This window comes from Aquila chrysaetos, chromosome 11 (genome assembly GCF_900496995.4).
Source record: "Aquila chrysaetos chrysaetos chromosome 11, bAquChr1.4, whole genome shotgun sequence".
Taxonomy (NCBI): domain Eukaryota; kingdom Metazoa; phylum Chordata; class Aves; order Accipitriformes; family Accipitridae; genus Aquila; species Aquila chrysaetos.
In genome coordinates, this window is record NC_044014.1 from 16,814,606 (window position 1) to 16,833,152 (window position 18,547).

At 60.5% G+C, this 18,547-nt stretch overlaps 4 protein-coding genes across 7 annotated transcripts; 2 read left to right on the forward strand and 2 right to left on the reverse strand.

The window, feature by feature from the left end:
- The first annotated feature begins 671 nt into the window (after nucleotides 1-671).
- ENTPD7 (ectonucleoside triphosphate diphosphohydrolase 7) lies at nucleotides 672-6,176 on the forward strand. Of its 3 annotated transcripts, none has more exons than XR_005933494.1 (12): nucleotides 672-860; nucleotides 937-1,128; nucleotides 1,236-1,441; nucleotides 1,555-1,708; nucleotides 2,114-2,217; nucleotides 2,291-2,347; nucleotides 2,837-2,985; nucleotides 3,073-3,239; nucleotides 3,553-4,331; nucleotides 4,436-4,521; nucleotides 4,641-4,802; nucleotides 4,964-5,031. XR_005933494.1 is itself a non-coding variant. In XM_030031393.2 (12 exons), the coding sequence occupies exons 1-12, from the start codon at nucleotides 853-855 to the stop codon at nucleotides 5,190-5,192; spliced, it is 1,839 nt and encodes a 612-aa protein (XP_029887253.1). In that variant the 5' UTR covers nucleotides 696-852; the 3' UTR covers nucleotides 5,193-6,176. The 3 variants fall into 3 exon arrangements, 1 of the variants encoding a protein (XP_029887253.1); XR_005933495.1 differs by having other exon boundaries at nucleotides 673-860; nucleotides 3,625-4,331; XM_030031393.2 differs by having other exon boundaries at nucleotides 696-860; nucleotides 4,007-4,331; nucleotides 4,964-6,176.
- Nucleotides 6,177-6,865: 689 nt separating this feature from the next.
- LOC115348540 (V-type proton ATPase subunit e 2) lies at nucleotides 6,866-8,704 on the reverse strand. Its single transcript, XM_030031400.2, has 4 exons — nucleotides 8,526-8,704; nucleotides 8,401-8,448; nucleotides 7,988-8,132; nucleotides 6,866-7,711 (listed from the first exon to the last, which is right to left on the reverse strand). The coding sequence occupies exons 1-3, from the start codon at nucleotides 8,627-8,629 to the stop codon at nucleotides 8,039-8,041; spliced, it is 246 nt and encodes an 81-aa protein (XP_029887260.1). The 5' UTR covers nucleotides 8,630-8,704; the 3' UTR covers nucleotides 6,866-7,711; nucleotides 7,988-8,038.
- On the reverse strand, nucleotides 6,866-13,357 carry LOC115348538 (cytochrome c oxidase assembly protein COX15 homolog). Its single transcript, XM_030031395.2, is given in 12 exon segments — nucleotides 6,866-7,711; nucleotides 7,988-8,132; nucleotides 8,401-8,448; nucleotides 8,895-9,256; nucleotides 9,556-9,669; nucleotides 10,573-10,727; nucleotides 11,059-11,140; nucleotides 11,667-11,834; nucleotides 12,056-12,242; nucleotides 12,488-12,610; nucleotides 13,089-13,168; nucleotides 13,171-13,357. Coding segments are annotated over 9 exon segments (1,212 nt in total). The 5' UTR covers nucleotides 13,342-13,357; the 3' UTR covers nucleotides 6,866-7,711; nucleotides 7,988-8,132; nucleotides 8,401-8,448; nucleotides 8,895-9,124.
- CUTC (cutC copper transporter) lies at nucleotides 13,354-18,510 on the forward strand. 2 transcript variants are annotated; one of them, XM_030031398.2, is made up of 9 exons: nucleotides 13,354-13,474; nucleotides 13,792-13,863; nucleotides 13,937-13,996; nucleotides 14,247-14,456; nucleotides 15,747-15,782; nucleotides 16,213-16,346; nucleotides 16,947-16,974; nucleotides 17,380-17,485; nucleotides 18,078-18,510. In XM_030031398.2, exons 2-9 carry the CDS (start codon nucleotides 13,794-13,796, stop codon nucleotides 18,187-18,189), a joined length of 756 nt encoding a protein of 251 aa, XP_029887258.1. In that variant the 5' UTR covers nucleotides 13,354-13,474; nucleotides 13,792-13,793; the 3' UTR covers nucleotides 18,190-18,510. The 2 variants fall into 2 exon arrangements, with proteins under 2 accessions (XP_029887258.1, XP_040982976.1); XM_041127042.1 differs by lacking the exons at nucleotides 13,354-13,474; nucleotides 13,937-13,996 and having other exon boundaries at nucleotides 13,693-13,863.
- Nucleotides 18,511-18,547: the final 37 nt, after the last annotated feature.

Below are 18,547 nucleotides of genomic sequence, written 5' to 3' on the forward strand. Positions count from 1 at the left end.
CGCCCCACGCGCCGCCCCCAGCTCCACTGGCGCCGCCGCCGCCCGCCCGCCTGCCGCCGTACGCCCGGCCCCCGCGCCGCGCCGCCCCGCCCCCCGGCTCCCGCCCCTGTCCCCGACCCCGGCCCGCGTCCATTGGACCGCCCCGCCCGTCTGCCCGCCCTCCGTCCGCGCGCCCACTGGCTCGGCCCGCCGCCCGCCACCCCCGCGCGCAGCGCTCATTGGCCGCCGCCGCCGCGACTCGGACGCCGCCACTGGCCGGCCGCTCCCTCCGGCGCGCTCGGGCGCGCTGCCCGTTGGCCGCCGGGACTCCCCGCCCCGCAGGCCCGCGCAGCCCATTGGGTGCCTCAACTTCGCGCCCCGCCCCGCCGCGCAAGCCCATTGGACGGCGAGCCCGCGACCTTTGGCCCGCCCGCCGTTCCTCTGCGCGGGTGGGGAGGCGGGGAGCAGAGAGCCGCCATTGGCCGCCTCGCCCGCCATTCCGGCTCTCGGCGCGTGCTGTTTATTTTGGGCGCCTCGGATTGGCTGGGCGCTGGCGGCAGGGAGGCTGCGATAGGCCGCGCGGGAGGAAGTCTCTGCGTGACGCCTCCCGGCGAAGGTCGGACGCGGGAGCAAGGGCGAAGCCAGGCGCGGCCCTCGGCCGCGTGGGGGCGCCGTCCCGCCCCGGTCGGATTGGTCGCCGGGCCGCGCGGGCGTGGCTCCGCGGCCGCGGGCGGGGGGGAGTGGGCGGAGCGCCGCCCGGCGGGGCTCGGCGGCGGGGGCCCCTATTGGCCGCGCCGGGGGCGCTGGTGACGTGGCCGCCGGTGCCGGGTGCCGGCAGCGGGGCGATGCGCGGGCGGGCGGCGGCGGGCGCACATGGCCAGGTGAGCGGGGCCGGGCCGGGCCGGGGGGTCCGGGGCCGGGCCGGGCCCGGTGCTGAGCGGTGGCCTCTGCCCGCAGGATCGGCGTTTCCTGCCCGTCGTGGCGCTCGGCGGGACCCTGCCCCTGCCCGGGGCCGTGCCCGGGGCCGCGGCAGCGCCCGGCGGCGCTGGGGCTGGCCCTCGCCGTGGGGCTGCTGCTGCTGCTGCTGCTGGCGGCCGCCGCCCCCCGCCGCTGGGCCGCGCCGCCCCGCGCCGCCCGACGCGACGAGAGGTGAGCGGGGACCGGGGCCGCCGGGGGGACCGGGGCCGCCGGGGGGACCGGGGCTCGCCGTCGCCCGCCGGTGCTGAGGCGCCCCGTCGTCCCTCCCCGGGCCCCAGGTACCTGGCGCGGGCGGAGGAGCTGACGGCCACCGACACCGAGGACTCGACCCTCAATTACGGGGTGGTCGTGGACTGCGGGAGCAGCGGGTCCCGGGTCTTCGTCTACTTCTGGCCCCCGCACAACGGGAACCCCCACGACCTGCTGGACATCAAGCAGATGAGGGACCGGAGCAGCCGCCCCGTCGTCAAGAAAATTAAACCGGGTCGGTGCCAGCCCTTTCCGCTCTCGGCCCCGAGGCCCCCCGCACACGGGACGGGGACGGCCGCTGCCGGTGCGGCAGGCCCGGCCGGTTCACAGCCTCCCTTCCCCGGGCAGGCATCTCCGTGGCGGCGGCGGCGGCCCCGGAGCAAGCTACGCCCTACCTGCGTCCTCTGCTTCGCTTCGCGGCAGCCCACGTCCCAGCTCAGAAGCACAAGGAAACTCCGCTTTACATCCTGTGCACGGCAGGCATGCGGCTGCTGCCCGAGAGGTGAGTTCGTCGGCCCTCGTTGGGGCGAGCCAGGGACCCGCTGGGATCCCTCAGCCACGAGAAGGGGGGAGACGGCTGCCTCGTCTTGAGCCTAATGGGAGAATTGGGAATCCTGGGGGTGGGGATTGAGAAAGGAAAGGGTGCGTTGTTGGGGCGAAGGGCGAGGGCTGCAGGAGGAGGGTTTGCGCACACTGGGAGGGAGCCGAGAGGAGACGCTTTTTACTGAAGTCTCAAACAAATAGATCTCGTTGCTCGTCTCCAAAGTGCACTGGGTGCAGCAGCAGGGCTCCTGGGGCTGGGCGTGGGGCGTATTGCAGCGGGATTCCCGCTCCTTCCTGCGCTCCCGCAAAGGAGCGTCGCTGGCGAAGGTCCCTTAGCATCTGTCCCTCTCCCATGTTCTTGCAGGCAGCAAGCTGCAATCCTGGAGGACTTGGTGAGAAACGTGCCCCTGGAGTTTGATTTCCTCTTCTCCAAATCACATGCAGAAGTGATCTCAGGGAAACAGGAAGGTAGGAGCTTCTGTGAAGCACCACTTGGTTCCCTTTAGCATGTTGTCGTAATGACCCTTTCCGTCTTGTGCAGGTGTCTATGCTTGGATTGGCATCAACTTTGTCCTGGGCCGGTTCGATCACGAGGACGGTGAGTCTGGCTGCTTGTAGAGCAGCTGGGAGGGTCTGAGCAGAGCCCAGCTGGACCTTGCCCCGGCGCTGGAGCTAAGAGCAAGCTCTGGAGCAGGCAGCATCTGCCCCTCGGGCCAGGCAATGCCTGACCACAGCCATGAGCGTGAAACTCTCCAGAACCTGGGACCTGGAGGGGCACCTGCCCTGGTCACAGGAACAAGTCCCTGTGTGAGGGGGGCACCTGCAGCGTTTTGGGAGAAGAACCAGGGAGAGAGGGTTTGTAGTAGTGTTCCTGTAGTGGCTTCCGGTGGTGGATGCTTTGGGGGAACCTACAAAGCTGGGGGGTGGCCAGCCCCGTGTGCCAGGACCCGCTGCCCTGCCAGTGATCCTTGGGGGCTGCTTGCAGGGGTGGAGGAGCCCCATGAAGCTGCTGGGGGGGGGTGATAGTGGAAGGGAGGAGATGCCCCCCAGGCCCTGCCCCTTGCTGATGCGCTGCCGTGGGTTGCAGAGGAGGATGCGGTGGTCACCGTAGCGCTGGGGGACCAGGGAGAGTCCCTGGTTCGGAAACGAACAGTTGGGATCCTAGACATGGGAGGCGCCTCCCTGCAGATCGCCTACGAAGTGCCCGACTCCGGAGCTTTCTCCTCCCCGCAGCAGGTGCGTATCTGGCTGGCTGGCCAGCCCCAAGAGCAGCCCCTGCCTTCCCTGGGTCGTTGCTGATCACGGATCTCTCTGCGCCCCCAGGAGGAGGCTGCTAAGAGCTTGCTGGCGGAATTCAACCTGGGCTGCGATGTGCAGCACACTGGCCACGTGTACCGCGTCTACGTCAACACCTTCCTGGGCTTCGGGGGCAATTTTGCCCGGCAGCGCTACGAGGAGCTTGTGCTGAACCAGACCTATGTGCACAACCGGTATTGCTGCCTTGCCTAGCGGTGTCCCTACTAGGGCATTGCAAAATGGGGTGCTGGTTCCTTCACGCCGCCCTCTCCCCATTGGATTTGCCCCAAGAGCCGCCCGTGGCGATAACAGCTCCCACAGCCACGCTGGCAGCAGCAGGTGCCCGGGCTGGCACAGGGTGCACGGGTGCTGCTCTTTTCTGAGCCCGGCAGGCGTTATCAGTGCCGCAGCTCCCTGCCTTCCTCCTCCTCCTCCCCTCGCGGCAGGCTGCAGGGAGGCCCCTCTGGTGGCTTTGGGCTTTTCCTGCTCTGACTTTCCCTCCTCCAGCACCGATTCACTCAGCACATCTTTCCATCGCATCCCCACCTCGAGCTCTCTGTCTCCTGTCTCCCTTCCCAGAGTGCTACGTGAAGCTGTCACCAGAGGCGGAGAGGCTTGGTGCCCAGGTACTCCTGTGCCGGGAGCAGACCCTGCCTCCAGATCCCCAGGGGCTGCACAGGGGTGCAGATCCACGCGAGCTGGTCGGGGTGGGCTGTGCCTTGTTGCACCCCGCAGGTGCTCGGGGCATGTGGCTGCAGGTCAGCGTGAGAGATCTGGCGAGTTTGGCCTCAGCAGGAGGTGCCAGGGCAGGCACCAGCGCTGCAGGGTACAAGAGAACACAGCCTGGTCTGGTGCGGGGGAGGGTATTTGGATGCGGGGCAGCACTAGACTAGGCTTTTTGGGGCTGGTACAAGACCCGTCCCCCCATGCAATTGCCTTTCCTTCCTGGCCTGTTTTCCAGCCTGCATGGCCAGCAGACAGGGCTGAGCCCCGAGACGCCATTCCTGGACCCCTGCCTGCCTGTGGGGCTGGAGGACACAGTGACGAGGGGCGGCCAAACCCTGTTCGTGCGGGGGCGAGGGGACTGGCCGGCCTGTGCGGAGCTGCTGCAGCCCCTCCTGGCTGGGCCCAACAGCAGCCAGGCCTCCCTGGTGAGGGCATACAAAGCACCCATCGACTTCGGCAACAGCGAGTTTTACGGCTTCTCCGAGTTCTTCTACTGCACCGAGGACGTGCTGCGCCTGGGGGGCCGCTACAGTGCCCCCACCTTCACCTCTGCTGCCCAGGTGGGTGCTGCCGCAGCCCGGGGGCTGGGGAGCCGCTATTCCTGGGGCTGGGAGGGAGTAAGGGCTGTTTCTCTGCTCTGAGCCCCGACTTCTCTGTCCCTCAGGAGTACTGCAGCCAGCGATGGGAGGTGCTGACCCAGCGCTTCCGCGGTGGCCTCTACTCGGCACACGCTGACCAGCACCGGCTGAAGTAAGCGGCTGTGCTGGGGGTGTGCCATGGCTGGACCTCCTGGGGGGCTTTGGCTGGGGCGAGGGACCATGGTGCAGGTGGCAGCATCTGGCTGACGCTCTCGCATGCCGTGCCTGCAGGTATCAGTGCTTCAAATCAGCCTGGATGTACCAAGTCCTTCACCAGGGCTTCCGCTTCCCCCTGGACTACCCCAGCCTGCGCACGGCCCAGCTGGTGTACGACCGGGAGGTGCAGTGGACGCTGGGAGCCATCCTCTACAAGACGCGGTTTCTGCCACTCAGGTACCATTGGCTCACTGATGGCATCGCTCGGGGAAGGGTGGTTGGGGAGGAGCAGGAGTTGCTGCACTGGGCGAGGGCTGTGCCACCCCGGCAAGGGGAGCGGCAGCACGGACCATGGTGGTACCCCACGGCATCTCACGGCCAGTCCTGACTCTCCGCAGGGATCTCCGGCAGGAGAGCATCCGGCAAGCACATGCCTCCTGGCTGCGCCTCTCCTTCGTCTACAACCACTATCTCTTCTTTGCCTGCATCCTGGTTGTAGCGCTGGCCATAGTCCTCTACCTCCTGCGGCTGCGCCGCATCCACCGCCGGCAGCTGCGTGCGGCCCAGCTCACCCTGCTTTGGCTGGACAAGGTGGTGGTGCCACCGAGCCAGGGAAACGGGCCATGACACCGGTGGTACCCACCGTGCAGTTGCACCAGCAGAACCAGGGCTGGCTGACAGCCTGGGCTCTGAGGGCTTGGACTCTTTCTTAAAGACCATCTCAACTCTGCACTCTATCATCTCCACATCAGAACCAGAGCCTGTGGGCTGAGGCAGCTACGGACACCAGAACTTTCCTCTCTGCCTCACCCCAGTTCTAATCTTTGCATTCCTTGGCCTCCGGCCTTTGCCTTGCTACGCGGTGTAGAGCAAAGTCCTCTACTACCAGCGGGCTCGAAGCTGCAGCCCTGGCAGCTCCCTTAGATAAGCAGGACACTACCACTGAGGTGGCCGGGCCAGGGCCAGGGCCAGGGCCTGAAGTACCGGGCCACCCCATGATTCAGCCACCAGTTTGCAGAGCAGGCTGGTGATGTGCTGTAGCTCATCACCCGGGGTGGCCTTTCTGCAGTCCCTTACTAGCACACAGGCTAGAGAATAGCAGCCACCAGCGAAGTTACTGCAGGAACCAGGTGAGCCATGAGTTCCACTGAGCTGCTCTGCCCAGCCTGGTCCCTCTCGGAGCATTCCTTAAGAGGTGCCCTGCTCTTTGCCAAGTCTTCCCTTCCCAGGACAGTCCTCCCGTGGTCCTAGCCAATGCCCCAGGCTCAGCACTGAGGGCTCAGGGATTGGTTCCTAAGGCACCACCAAAGTCAGCTGCCCTTTCCTTTCATACATTCCCTCCTGGGCACGTCTGCCCCGTGGCGTCCCACACGTTAATCGGGCACTAGCACCGGGACCCGTGGTTCTCTCCCCCGTGAGTGCAGGCTGGGCCTGCCCACAGGAGAACCATCTCACTCCAGCCCAGCTCACTGCCCCAGGGCAGGTCTGGGCTGTGCACACAGGCACGAGCCTTCCTCCCCTGGGGCTGGAGCCCCCAATGAAGTGTCACTTTTTACTTGAACTCATCTGTTCCCATTCCTGTAGCAATAAACAAACCCCTTGAGCCATCCAGCACTGGTCTTGTTTTCTAGTGAGCACCACCCCAGCAGCAACAGCTCCTGGCTAGCAGCGTGACTGGGGGCCAGCGCTCGTCTGCACAGCATTGCTTCGTGCCACTGCAGTGGGACGACAAAGCTGCTTTCTTGCCAGCAGATGTTCTCTGCCCTTCCAGCAGGACAGCTGAGGTCACCTCCCAAGGTGGTAGCAGCAAGGGAAGCTCTGATCCAAACTGAACTGTTGTGATCCTTGGAGACAGCATCCTTTGCTGCCCTCCTCTCCTAAGACAAAAAGCCTGCCCACTCAGAGCCCCTGGAAGGTGTTGCTCCATGTTTTTTACCTTATTCCCCACCCCAGCCTGAGCAAGGGGCCACTAAACTTCTCCAGCTGCTGCACAGCCACGGGGATGGCCCCAGCACAGCTGCCTACCACCAGAGAGGCTGGGCAGGTACCCAAGTGTCCCTCTAGCACATACTGTTTGTTACCTACCTGTGACCCTCGTTGCACAGGACAAGTGCACAGGTGGCATCAAGGATAAAACTTTCCATGCACAAGCATGCTGCCAAGCTCCTGCTCAACAGCTGAGGATCCCAGCCTTGTTCTCATGGTGCAAGAACAGGGTTAGGGGGAAGGGAAAAAGTCTGAATAAAGCCAAGACTGCTCCCCAGCCTCAAAGCAGCAAGTGACTCTGCCTCCAGCATCACTTACTAGAAAAAGGATTTATTTCCACCACACAAATGTAACAAACACGGTCAGGTAAATAAATACAGATTATGTGATAAATAAGGGGAAACAAAAGACACAACACCCTACTCGGTTCTTCTTGGAACCTGGACACAGGTTGGGTGGGTGATGGTACCCAGACACTACTGCAGCACCCTCACTGCTGAGGCGGGAGGAGACGCAGCACCCCTTTAATCCCCTCCAGCAGGCTGCCAAGCAGCAGAACCCTCTGTCCTGCACCCCAGCACCTCCCTCATCACACCCCAGGGGGTCTGCGTGTTCCTCCAGGGTCAGCCCTCCCTTCTCACACCCACAGCCAGCATCTGTCTTAGCAGGGACCACCCCCACCACAGGGGACTGACCATACAACAGAGGATGCTACGGGCTCCTGCCTTCTCACGCAGAGGTGCGGCCAGTGCCTGAAGTGACCAGGAATATGGTAACTAGTTGGGCAGCTTGGGCTGGAAGCAGGGGTTTCACTTGGCGGGGCTATGGCTGAGTGCACTGGAGGGAGCAGGGCAAGCACAGCAGGGACAGGAGCTGCTGGCACTACACACAGATCTCTCTCAGGACGGTGCTTCATGTCAGTGACTACAGCACTAGGCCAGCTGAGGGGATCTCTCCCTGGTAGTGTGGTTGCTCCCAGGGCCAGGTGTACCAGGCCCTCATCCCAGGCAGGGGTGCTGCCTGCCATGCTGAGGGGCCCAGCCATCACTAGTCCAGGTTGCAATGCTCAGGGTACACTGGGGCAGCGGGTCCAGCCTCTGTCCCAGCACGTCTGGGGGCTGCCTGGTACGGGAGAGTAGAGGCTGGAACAGCAGCAAGAGCTGGGGCAGGGAGAAAGGAGGAGAAGTTAGCACCAAACTGCACCCACAAGGTAGCCCCCACAAACCTAGATAACCACAGGCTCAGAGGGAAGGGCTGTTTGCTCAGGCCCAGTGCAGAGCCAGCAGCCCCACGCCGAGACCAGCTCACCACAGCCACAATGCACAGAAGCCAAAGCAACTCCCACCCAGCAAGGACCACGCTGCAGCTCCCTCTCCAACCAGCCACAGGCAGGCAAGCGGGGACATCTCTGCCACCCCAGCCCTCTGCCCACTCACGGTGATAATTTGGGGGGGGTGTCTGTTCAGGTGCCGGCTCCTGAGGACTGCTCACTCCCAGAGGAAGCGCACGTACCAGATGGTCTCGTTCTTCAGCTGCGGCCCAAACAGGGGGTTGGCCTGGGCCAGGATGGCGATGAGCCAGCTGCAAAGGGACCCAACCTGCCGTCAGCCCCGGCAGCACGGGGGCAGGGACCAGGATCCCGGGATGCTGCTGCCTCAAGGGGCTGGCAGGGGGACTGCTGCCCCGGGGGGTGAAGTGCCCGGGAGGGAGGGAGGCAGGCTGCAGCCCGGGGGCTGTCCCATTCATCCACGGGCAGGAAGCTGGGCAGCAGCCACCGGGCCCGGTGAAGCCCCACGGAGGATGGGGGAGGTAGGGGGGGCGGTACGGGAGGCCGGTTCGCGGTACTCACAAGAGGTAGCAGCACACGGCAGTGGTGACCAGCATCGTGATGATCACCCTGCAGAGACACCGGCGTGAGGCCCAGTCACGAACCCCCCCCCCCGTCCCCGGTATCCCCTCGGGGCCCCCACTCACCCGCGGTTCGGCCCCTTGGGCACGAACCAAGGGGCGGCGATGCCCACGAGGCCCCAGAAGGCGGAGAAGAGGACGAGCGGCAGCGCGAAGCTGTGCGCCGTCATGGCCGCTCCGCTCCGACACACCGACGGCCGCCGCACCGGATGCCGCTCTGCCCACTGCCGCGCGCGACGGCCAATCCGCGGGCGGAGCGCACCGCGCTGGCGCCACCGCCGCCTCCCATTGGCAGAAACGCGAAGCCGGGCGTACGCCGGGCCGACGCCAGGGGGCGCCAAAGGGAGCCCGCCCTCCCCGCCCCGCCGCGGCGGCGCGGCTCGGCGCCCCCCCTCCCCGCCCGCTGCCGCCGGGACTCCCCGCATCCCTCCTCACCTCGCTCCGGAAAGGAGGCACCCAGCCAGACACCAGCCGCTCCGTAAAAACTGCTTTATGTTACAAAGTTCACACCGACACCCGCCGCCTCCTCCCCGCGCACAGCCTGCCTGGGCACACATTCCCCCCGTATGCCGGCGTTGGCGGGGGGGGGGGGGTGCTGTGGTGTGTCTCAGCAGCCTCCGGGCCCAGCGCCGCAGCTCCCCCGGGAGGGCTCTGCCTCCGGCAGGTTACTTGGGGACCCGTCGGAGCTCGCTCATGAGCCAGAGCGCCATGCTGAGCAGAGCCAGGGAGCCCGACTGGTGGGTGGCGGCCAGCGGCGTGGGGACGTACAGCAGGAGGGTGCCGATGCCCAGGCCGACCTGCCGAGAAGGGAAAAGGAAGGCGTAAGAGCAGCTGTGGATGCAGCGTTGATACACATCCCCAGCACAGAGCATGATGTAGAAAGGCCCACGGCCACAGCCAGACATCCCACCCTCAAATTCAGACAGTGCATGCAGTATGGCGAGGCCCTGGGCCTAGGCAGGTCCACCTCTTCAGCTCCAGGCTCTCGGGGCCAGCACAGATCCAAGCTGGAGACGGCTCTGTCTTGTGAACATGCTACAAAGGACGAGAGGGAGGAAAAAAAAAATAGAAGGGAGGGGGGAGAAGACGACAGTACCTGCATGCAAGCCACAGCCAATAAGGAAGTCACTGCCATCCTGGTCCTGCGAGGAAGTGGGATCTTCCGCGAGAAGAGGTACAGTGCTGTGACAGCTGTGACTGAGGCGATTCCCTACAGAAGGGATGAGAAACAAGCACCCTTCAAGAAAAGTTCAGAGGAAATGGGTACAGCAGCCTTTGGCTGGGCCTTCCATGCAGTAAAAGAAATTTCATGAACAATATTTAACTGTGGAAACGTGTTAGCGGCCATAACCAAATCCTGGAGCTCCCATGCCCACCAGGTTAACAACCCTGAAATTTAACTAAAGTTATAGAGTTCCATTTCTCTCCAAATTAATGCTTTATTTTCCAACAGCGTTTCCTCAAGTCCTTAGGGACTATCTGTGCCCTCATCCCATCTGTCACCTTGACAGCTAAAGGTGGAAGCTGTCATCTGGAAAATTGATCTCATTTTCACCACTCGGCTGTAGTTCACCAGCGTAATCTTGCTGTGCAGGTCACCCCAGGTGATTCCTCTTCTAAGTCACTTAATCTTTCTTTTTAGTCTTAGTGATGGCTTAGTCCACAGCAGTGCTGGCAGTGGCCTTTAATATCTGGATTGCTCTAACTAGGTGCGATATTTCCACAGGGCGCTACTGGTGTAAAGCAAGTTCAGAAATGCTGGAGGAAGCATTAAATATCAGAATTTCCAAGTTTTATTTCACACAGCTTTCCCACACATTCAATAGCGAAGGCTACCCTGGTCTGCAGCTTACGTTATGGAAAAGGAGACACAAAGAAACAAAGTCTGTAACTTGCGCAGGAGGAAGATGTCCTTAAGGAAGGAGACCACACTGAAAATAAACAAGAGTGCTAAACTTCCTCTTTCTGCAGAAGCAAATTGGTAACACGCTCTTAGGACCTTCAGACACCCTGGATATCACTCAAGCTGACAGAACCATGGCCCAAAGAGGACAGCTTGGCTGCAGGAGGCAACTGAGAAGCAGCACAGACATAGCAGGAAGACAGCACTTACTAAGATCCTGTGATCAAACTGTACAGTTGTAGGATTCTCAAAGATATTTCTCAGCACGGGGGAGAAGGCAAGGAGATCATCTGGGATCCAGCGATCACCCATTTTGGGGAAGGAATTGTACACAAGGCCAGCATCCAGCCCTGCCACAAAGGCACCTGCAATTCCAGAGCAGAAAATGAGACTACCAGAGTAGGCAAAAGTGGCGCTCCAGGTTGCAAAGCTCTGACTCGAAGAGCTGAGCTTCATCCTGAATTTCTTTTAGAAACACATACAGAGATCACACAGCAACAGGCAGGCTGGAAGGTACATCTCCACCTGCTCAGGAAAGACCCGTAAGGGAGGTTCTCGACTGTAAGCTCCCTGACAGCAATAAAGTTTTTCCCAGAGAACATGATGGGGTTGCTCACAATCCCCGCCAGACCAGAAATAAAAACAGGGCAGAGAGGAATGAGCTGCAGATGGGACAGCAGAAAGAAGCATTCTTACCTGAAAGAGCGGTAAGAAAAATGAGAGCTGTAGTGCCATGAGCATATTGTCTCAAGCGAAGGAGCTGATGGGTTTCAGGTAACTGTAAAATTAAAAAAAAAAAAAAGAAAAAGAAAATAATCAAGGCAAAGCATTTCCAGTGCTGTTTGCAGCAAGTAAGAAAAGCCTTCACTGCATATATAGGCCAAGGGGTTGGCCTGTATTTTACAGGAGGAATCTAGAGACCACCACGCAGCAGTGTCACACTTCAGTGGTTCCTCAAAACCACAACTAATTGAGTCCAACCCTCTGCAGAAACTGGAGTGGCCACTGGACAGTTACTGGCACAAACCATTTAGCCCGGCCAGGCAGACCCCTGCCTCAGCTTGCACAAACTCTGAGACTAATCACTTTTGAGCGGAACAGCACAAGTCAAAGGAAGCGTCCCATAACCAAGAAGTTTACAGACAGGGTATTTTGCAATGCGGTATTAGATCGGAGTCAGGAACAGAGACTAAAACGGAAGCACCATCACCCTTCACACCCCTTCCTCAGCCTTCACATCACACACCCAACCCTCTGAATTGACACTACCCTGCGTTTTTGACTCCTGACACACCACTCTGTACCTTGTGTCGCGGAAGCAGCAAGGACAGCCCCGTCCACAGGCTAGCAGAGTACAGAACCAGCGCGGAGCCGAGATGTGCTGCAAGACGGTACTGACTGACCCGAGGAATGTCGTAGGAGTCTGGCTTCTCTTCCAGTCCGCTCTTCACCATGTACCATCCCAGCAGCCCCTGACAAAACAGGAGAGGGGTTAAAGCCAGACAGGGCAGCAGCAACTGCTAAGAGCAGACAAACATTAGGGGCAAAGCAACTTGTTTCCTTTACCTTCAACCAGCTACCAGCACTGCCACCCTCCAAGCTTTCATGAATCCCACTGCCTCAACTACGCTCAATCAGAAGATATTCGCAGGAGATGCTGCCGCTAATCCCTGCGGCTACAGAGTTCGCTCACCTGGAAGCAGACCAGCCCGCAGAGCGCAAGAACACAGCCCTTCATGGGGCGGCTGAGCCAGCCCTTTTGCCAGAAGTAGGCGGCGGGCAGAATGTAGGCCAAACCCACAACGCGGCCCCACATACGGTGCGAATACTCCATGTACCAGATGAACTTGAACTCTGTCAGCGTCATGTCATGATTCAGGCTGTTAAAGACAGTAAAACAAAGGACGTTTTCATGTGATACAGCAGTCCGATGCCGTACTTTGCAGGACAAGGGATCACCTTCCTCAGAGAACGAAAGTGAAAGCGAAGGAGCCATCATCAGACAGGCTTTGTGTGTCCTCCTAGTGATGTTAGAAAACATTTCCCTTCTTACAAGAGTTCCTTGAGTGGCTCAGTCGCAAGAGGGATGCTCCCACCCACCCTCCTTCCTCTTTTGCACACTCACATTTTGAATTCTGGGAACTGCTGGTACTTCTGGAACTCAGCTTCCCACTCCTGCTGCGTTCTTGGGGGTTTCATCTCTTTCACCAGGTGCCAGTCAACCATAGAAAGGCCCGATTCCGTCAGCCTGGGAGCAGACAGACACAAGCAGGCACAATTCACTTGCTGACAGCATGCAAATCTACCGAACCAAAGCGAGAGCTGTTGGCTGCACCAGACAACCCTTAAACTCACAGTTAGAAACAGGATGGAGATCAGGGAGTCTGTGAGTGATCAAACAGACCTAAAATTACCAAAACCCTGTAAGGGACGGTTATTGCCGGCTGGCACCAGCGTGCCACGGACGGTCTCTCTGGTACTCCCAGCCCTGCCCCACGGTGTCCCCTCGCAGCCAGGGGCGAAAGACACGAGAGGAGCTCTCACAGGCGCACTCGGGGCGGCTCCCAGGCGTGGGAGGCAGCTGCGGGACGCAGGGACGGCCCGAACGGGTCACCGGCGGCGGAGACGGCCGCCTCCACGCGGCCCCAAGGCTGAGCCCGTTCCTTCCACGGCCCCGGCCACCCGGCGCGAACCGGTGCCAGCGAGGCGGGGGGTGCGGCGCTCACCTGGTGACACCGCCCAGCACCACGGCACCGGCCACGGCGCCGCTGCAGGCCAGGAGCCACCGCGCCACGGCGGGGGGGGGGCGCAGCGGGGGGGGGGCGCCTGCTGCAGGAGCCGCCGCGGAGGCGGAGAGGCGGGGCCCGGTGCTGGTGCTGGTGCCGGTGCCGGTGCCGGCCCCCCCCGCCCCTCAGCGCCGGCGCCGCCGCCCCGCGCGGGCAACAGGAGCCGGATGCCGGCCCGCGCCGCACGCAGCATCCCGAGTGACCCCGGAAGTGGCGCGCGCCGCCGGAAGCGGGGCGAGCACTTCCGGACACACCTGGGCGTCACCATGACAATCCCCGGCACGTGACCGAGAGCCAGCAGCGACCCCCGCGCGCCGCCAGCGCAGGTGAGGGCGCGTGCGAGGCGGGGGCGGGGCCCGGGCGGGGGCGGGGCCGCGACCGACGCCGGGGGCGGGGCTTAGCGCCGCAGCGCGCGAGCGAGGCGCGCCGGCCGTCCCCCCCCCGCCTCCACCCTCCCGCGCCCGCCCTCGCGCCCGCGGGCGGCGCGGGCCCGGGCCGCGAGGGGGCGAGGCCGGAAGCGGGAGCGGGGGGGCGGGGCCTGCGGCGGAAGCGGGGCGGGGGCGGGGCCGCGGCCGGCGGCGGCGGCGCGGAGCCGGTCGGCAGCCATGGGGCGGGCCGGGCTGACGGCGCCGCTCTCCGCCAGGTATGGACGATGGCTTCCTCATGGAGGTGTGCGTGGACTCGGTGGAGTCCGCCGTCAACGCGGAGCGCGGAGGTAAGGCCCGCGGGCGAGGGGGCGGCAGCGCGGCGGGCCCCGGCGGGGCCGGTTCTGACGCGCCTCTCCCCAGGTGCAGGCCGGATCGAGCTGTGCGCCGGCCTCGTGGAAGGAGGGACCACCCCGAGCATGGGTGAGCCGCGCCCGCCCCCGCCCTGCGGCGGCCCGCGTCCTCCCCCCCCCCCCCCGGGGCCGCTCCCCCCCCCCGGGGGGGGGTCGGCGTGCCCGGCGCACCCTCCTGCCCGCCGTCCTTCCCTTTGCCCTCTTCCCCTGCCCCCCTCCCGCCAGCTTGGCTTCCCCCGCCCCCCGTGCCCCTCCCCAGCCTCTCGTCTTGCCTCCCCCGGCGGCTGGGTGCTGAGCTGCCGCTCTCCTTTCCCCCCCAGGACTCCTGCAGGTGGTGAAGCAGTGCGTGCGGGTCCCCGTGTTCGTGATGATCCGACCTCGCGGCGGAGATTTCCTCTACTCGGACCGGGAGGTGGAGGTGATGAAAGCCGATATCCGCCTTGCCAAGCTGCACGGGGCTGACGGGCTGGTGTTCGGGGCCCTCACCGAGGACGGGCGCATTGACACAGAGCTCTGCACAGCACTGCTGGGTAAGAGCGTCCCCGGTCAGAAACGCCGTGCTGAGCTCTGTGCGGTAGCTGTGCGGTGACCGTAGGGGTGGGAGTTCCGCGCGGCTCTGTCCGGCGCTGTAGAAAGAACCGTGCAGGGTGCTTTGGTCTGCACATCTTGTCTGTGGTCTTGCCGTCTATCTCCACCTTCTACCGGTCTCACGTATTGTTGTGAGACGTTAAACAGGTAAGAAGCTTTGCAGACCAAGGGCCACTGCCCCAAGCGGTTCACACAGAGTTTGAGGCCACCTGGGATGTAATGGCAGGGTCTAAGCAGGAGAGGTGCTTAGGTGAGCTGATTTGGGGGCATCAGAGTATTAAACTGTTGGATTCCCTTCCTTCTTCGTTTTCCTTGCCCTTTGTTCTTTTCCTTATGTCCCTGTTACAGGTGTCTAGGGTATGTCTCTCCTGGACTTTGGCCTTGTGGGTAGCTGGCAACTCATCTTCATTTTTTCCTCTAACGCACCCAGTGAGAAAGAATAATGAGAGAGGTGGAAACGTATAAAAGGATACCGAAGCTGCAGTGAGAAATTGTTAGTCCAGACGCCTAACGTAGAGAGAAAGAGAATTTGCTTCTACATCTTTTCTGTGAGGTACAGGCAAAGCTAAAGAGGGCTCAGCGTTGCCCTGGTGATGTGCCGCCAAAGTTCTTGTATGTATGAAGGTGAATGCGCTGTAGGGAGTGCAGCAAAAGAGAGCGGTCTTGCCAGGATCTGCCTCCACTAGAGCAATGAGGTGCTCTGCTGGAACCAGCGTTTCCAGGGCAGGAGGCAGTTGCATTTCTTTTCACAGAAGTAAATAAGTTTTGCCGAGTAAATAGAGCACCACTGGTGAAGTGAGCTGTGGTCTGAGAGCAGAACTTGTAGGTAGTGAAAGAAATCACAAAAATCAGCTCTCCTGCTTTCAAAGACTACTTACTGGTCTTGTCCCTTCCCCAGGTGGATGATACAACTTCCCTGCTTCCTTCCTGCAGAGAAACATCTCTGGTGGGAATGAGGGTTCTGCATGATCCAGATGAGGTGGGGGATTTTGGTGTTACTCATAACAACAAAGGTTTTTTGCTTCCTCAATGGGCAGAAGAACTCTTCCTCACCAAAGAGCCTGGCCAAAGAACAGCAGCTGTGTTGTTCCCAGCAAGTACTGGGACTCTTCTGAGCTCCCCATGAATGGCCTGAGAAACCTTTGCCCTCTTTCATCTGATGTGCTTTTCTGGTTCTAGCACAAGGGACTCCCTGTACCAGCCCTGACTGACCATGTGTCTTCTTATTGCAGCTGTGTGCCGTCCCCTGCCAGTCACGTTTCACCGAGGTGAGTCGCCTGGGACAGTGGCCCTGGCAGGGACCAGCCTCTGTCCCACTGCCAGGGAAAGGTGGGGCTGGGAGGGAGCTGAGCTTAAGGTACTTTGGTCATTCTTTGGAGGGGGGAAAGCTCTGCATGCTGTGTAAGAGCAGGCTGTGGCTGCGCTGTTCCCCCAGGAGGGGAAAGGTCCAGGGGGTGCAGGCTTGGGGGCTGTGTCACTGCCCTGTGTGGAGAGGAGGCGTCTGAGAAGCTGAGCACGGTGGCCCTGCCACTGCTGCGAGGGGGACATTATAGTCAGGAGCTGTGGCTCCCTGCAGGGGTGGCCAGCTGTGAGAAGGACCCTTCCTATCGTTGTCTCTTGGGCTCCTGAGCCGGCTGGGGGACAGGGCTTGAGCACAATGAGCTGAGTGATTTCTGAGCTGTTGTGTTGGCCTCTCAGCCTTCGACATGGTGCATGACCCTCTGGTGGCACTGGAGACCCTGATTTCTCTGGGGTTTGAGCGGGTGTTGACAAGTGGCTGTGACAGCTCAGCGCTGGAAGGATTGTCTTTAATTAAGAGGCTTGCAGAACAGGTAAGTGTTCCCTGTGCTCCCCTGGTTTACCACGGCTGCTTCCTGGGCATTGCCTGAAGGCAGCTCCTTTATGGTAGCCCTCATTTCTGTAAGGGAACTCCTGTCAAGGAGCATTTGCCCTCCCTCTCTGGCTTGGCTTTAATCTTTTCCTAAGTCCATGTGGGCTGGACCCCAAAGTCTCCCACAGCAAAGACTGGTTGGGTTGTTCTTGCTCGCAGACTGGGAGGAGGGCAGTAGGAGTTGATTTCAGCAGCTGGGTGTGATTAGGCCATGCAAACAGCCAAGTAAGGTCCCTGTTGGGCGTCTCACAGTTCCTGTTAGGAAAATGCAACAGATGTACCTGAGAGGTAGCCAGGTGGGATAGAGAGGTAGGAAGAAATGGTGACAAGTTGCCTTAGCTGTACCTGCAAATTCTTTTCCACTTTTCCTTGTAACACATGAATAGTACAAAATAGGTGGGTGAGAGTGCACGAATCGTAAGCCATGGTGACATCCATGAGTTTGTGGAAGGCACTGCATGTAAGGTTTCTTTGCTACCCCACAAATGCACGTGCAGATGTAGTGCTGAGCAATATCACTAACATGTTATTCTTCTTTCAGGCGAAGGGCAGAATTGTGGTGGTGCCAGGTAATGGTGTTTTGTCATCTGTAACAGGTCCTGTAGTCCCTAGCACCTGCTTCCTAGCCTCTTGCCCTGGGATATGCTGTCTGATCTGGCTTTCTAAGCCAGGTCCCTAGGAGGAGGAGCTCCTGCCCTGGTGAGAGTAAAGGCCACGCAGCCAGCTGGGGATGGCAGAGCTCTGCAGCCACTTGCTTGCTGGAGGATTTGGGGACAGCTCTACATCTGTGGGAGAACATGAGCCAAGGCTTCTCTTGTCTCTTTTCATGTGCCCGGGTCTCCGTTGTCCCAAGGGCTGTCTTTTCCCTTCAGTGTAGATGGCGCTTGTCCCTTAGGGGGGTAGGTCCCAGGGTGGTGTCAGGTCTGGGACAGTGCCATCTGCACTGTGTATGACATCGGGATTCTTCCCACCAGGGGGTGGCATCACAGAGCGCAACCTGCAGAGGATTCTGGAAGGCTCCACTGCTTCTGAGTTTCACTGCTCTGCTCGCTCAGCCCGGGACTCAGGGATGAAGTTCAGGTAACTGATTATTTGTTTTTATTTTTTAGCAAAACTGTACAAGGGAAAAGCTGGATTAATGTGAACGTGAGTTTGTGGAACAGGCATAAATTTCAAACAGCTTCCTGGGTGCTAATCGCGCTCTTGTGGTTGGGGTCCTGATGCCTGGCTCTGTATTCTGCAGTGTGTGAATCCAGCACTACTCATCATCCGGTTCTGCATCCGTGTCTGGATCCTTGGGGCATTTCTTCTGCTACTGCTGCCCTAGGGCTTGTGAGTGCGCTTGTGTGGCACTCGGGAAGGCAGGTTCTGGTGTAGCTACATTAGACCTTTAACACAAGTGTGTAGGATTTGGGAGGCCAGTGGGATGTGCCTCTGAGGAATGAGTGAGGAATGGCTTACATCTGTCCACAGGTCTGCACTGGGTTTCTGTTGATGCTGTTGTTTCTTGCCTTTGGATTATTCCTCTTTCTATTACTGACTCATCTTTGGTTTGGGTGGCACCAGCAGGTTCTCTGGCCACTGCTGAGACTAGGGGAGATAGTGGGTTTTTCTTAGTGTGTCTTAGTCACCTGTATCACCTGCAGATAGTAACCAGTGGTTTTCCTGACAGAAATCCGAACGTTGCCATGGGAGCGTCCTTCTCTGCCCCTGAATACTCCATAAAGGTGGCAGATGTGGCCAAAGTGAGGACCCTGAATGCGATCGCAAAGAACATTCTGTAGTGGAAGGCACTGTGCTGGGACAAGAGCGCTGAGACTCCGGGGTCTTTCCTGCCACATGGACAGACGGGTATCGCTTCCGTCCTCAGGCTGCAGAGGATGTGAACTAGGTGATGAAGCCTGACATCTCTTCCCTTGGCTTCCCCCGAATGACCAGTCCCTGGCCTGGAAACTTACATTGGCCATTTTAAATAAAAGGACTCATTCCCAGATGTTGTGGCAACAAGCTGTTCAGCAGTATTTGGGAGGAAGGGAGCTGAGCAAGTAGGGGGACTGAATTGTGTAGCACTGCATGTGATTGTCAAATAAACACTGCAGCTGCCACCCTCTCGCTGTGCTTTTTTAAAATTTATTTATATTT

Coding starts and splice junctions, on each gene's coding strand:
- ENTPD7 (XM_030031393.2), top strand. Junction 2,218..2,290: donor GATCTCAGGGAAACAGGAAG/GTAGGAGCTTCT, acceptor CGTCTTGTGCAG/GTGTCTATGCTTGGATTGGC. Junction 2,348..2,836: donor CCGGTTCGATCACGAGGACG/GTGAGTCTGGCT, acceptor CGTGGGTTGCAG/AGGAGGATGCGGTGGTCACC.
- LOC115348540 (XM_030031400.2), bottom strand. CDS start 8,629: ATGACGGCGCACAGCTTCGCGCTGCCGCTCGTCCTCTTCTCCGCCTTC. Junction 8,449..8,525: donor CCCAAGGGGCCGAACCGCGG/GTGAGTGGGGGC, acceptor GTGTCTCTGCAG/GGTGATCATCACGATGCTGG. Junction 8,133..8,400: donor GCCGTGTGCTGCTACCTCTT/GTGAGTACCGCG, acceptor GTCCCTTTGCAG/CTGGCTCATCGCCATCCTGG.
- CUTC (XM_030031398.2), top strand. CDS start 13,794: ATGGACGATGGCTTCCTCATGGAGGTGTGCGTGGACTCGGTGGAGTCC. Junction 13,864..13,936: donor CGTCAACGCGGAGCGCGGAG/GTAAGGCCCGCG, acceptor GCCTCTCCCCAG/GTGCAGGCCGGATCGAGCTG. Junction 14,457..15,746: donor GCTCTGCACAGCACTGCTGG/GTAAGAGCGTCC, acceptor TTCTTATTGCAG/CTGTGTGCCGTCCCCTGCCA.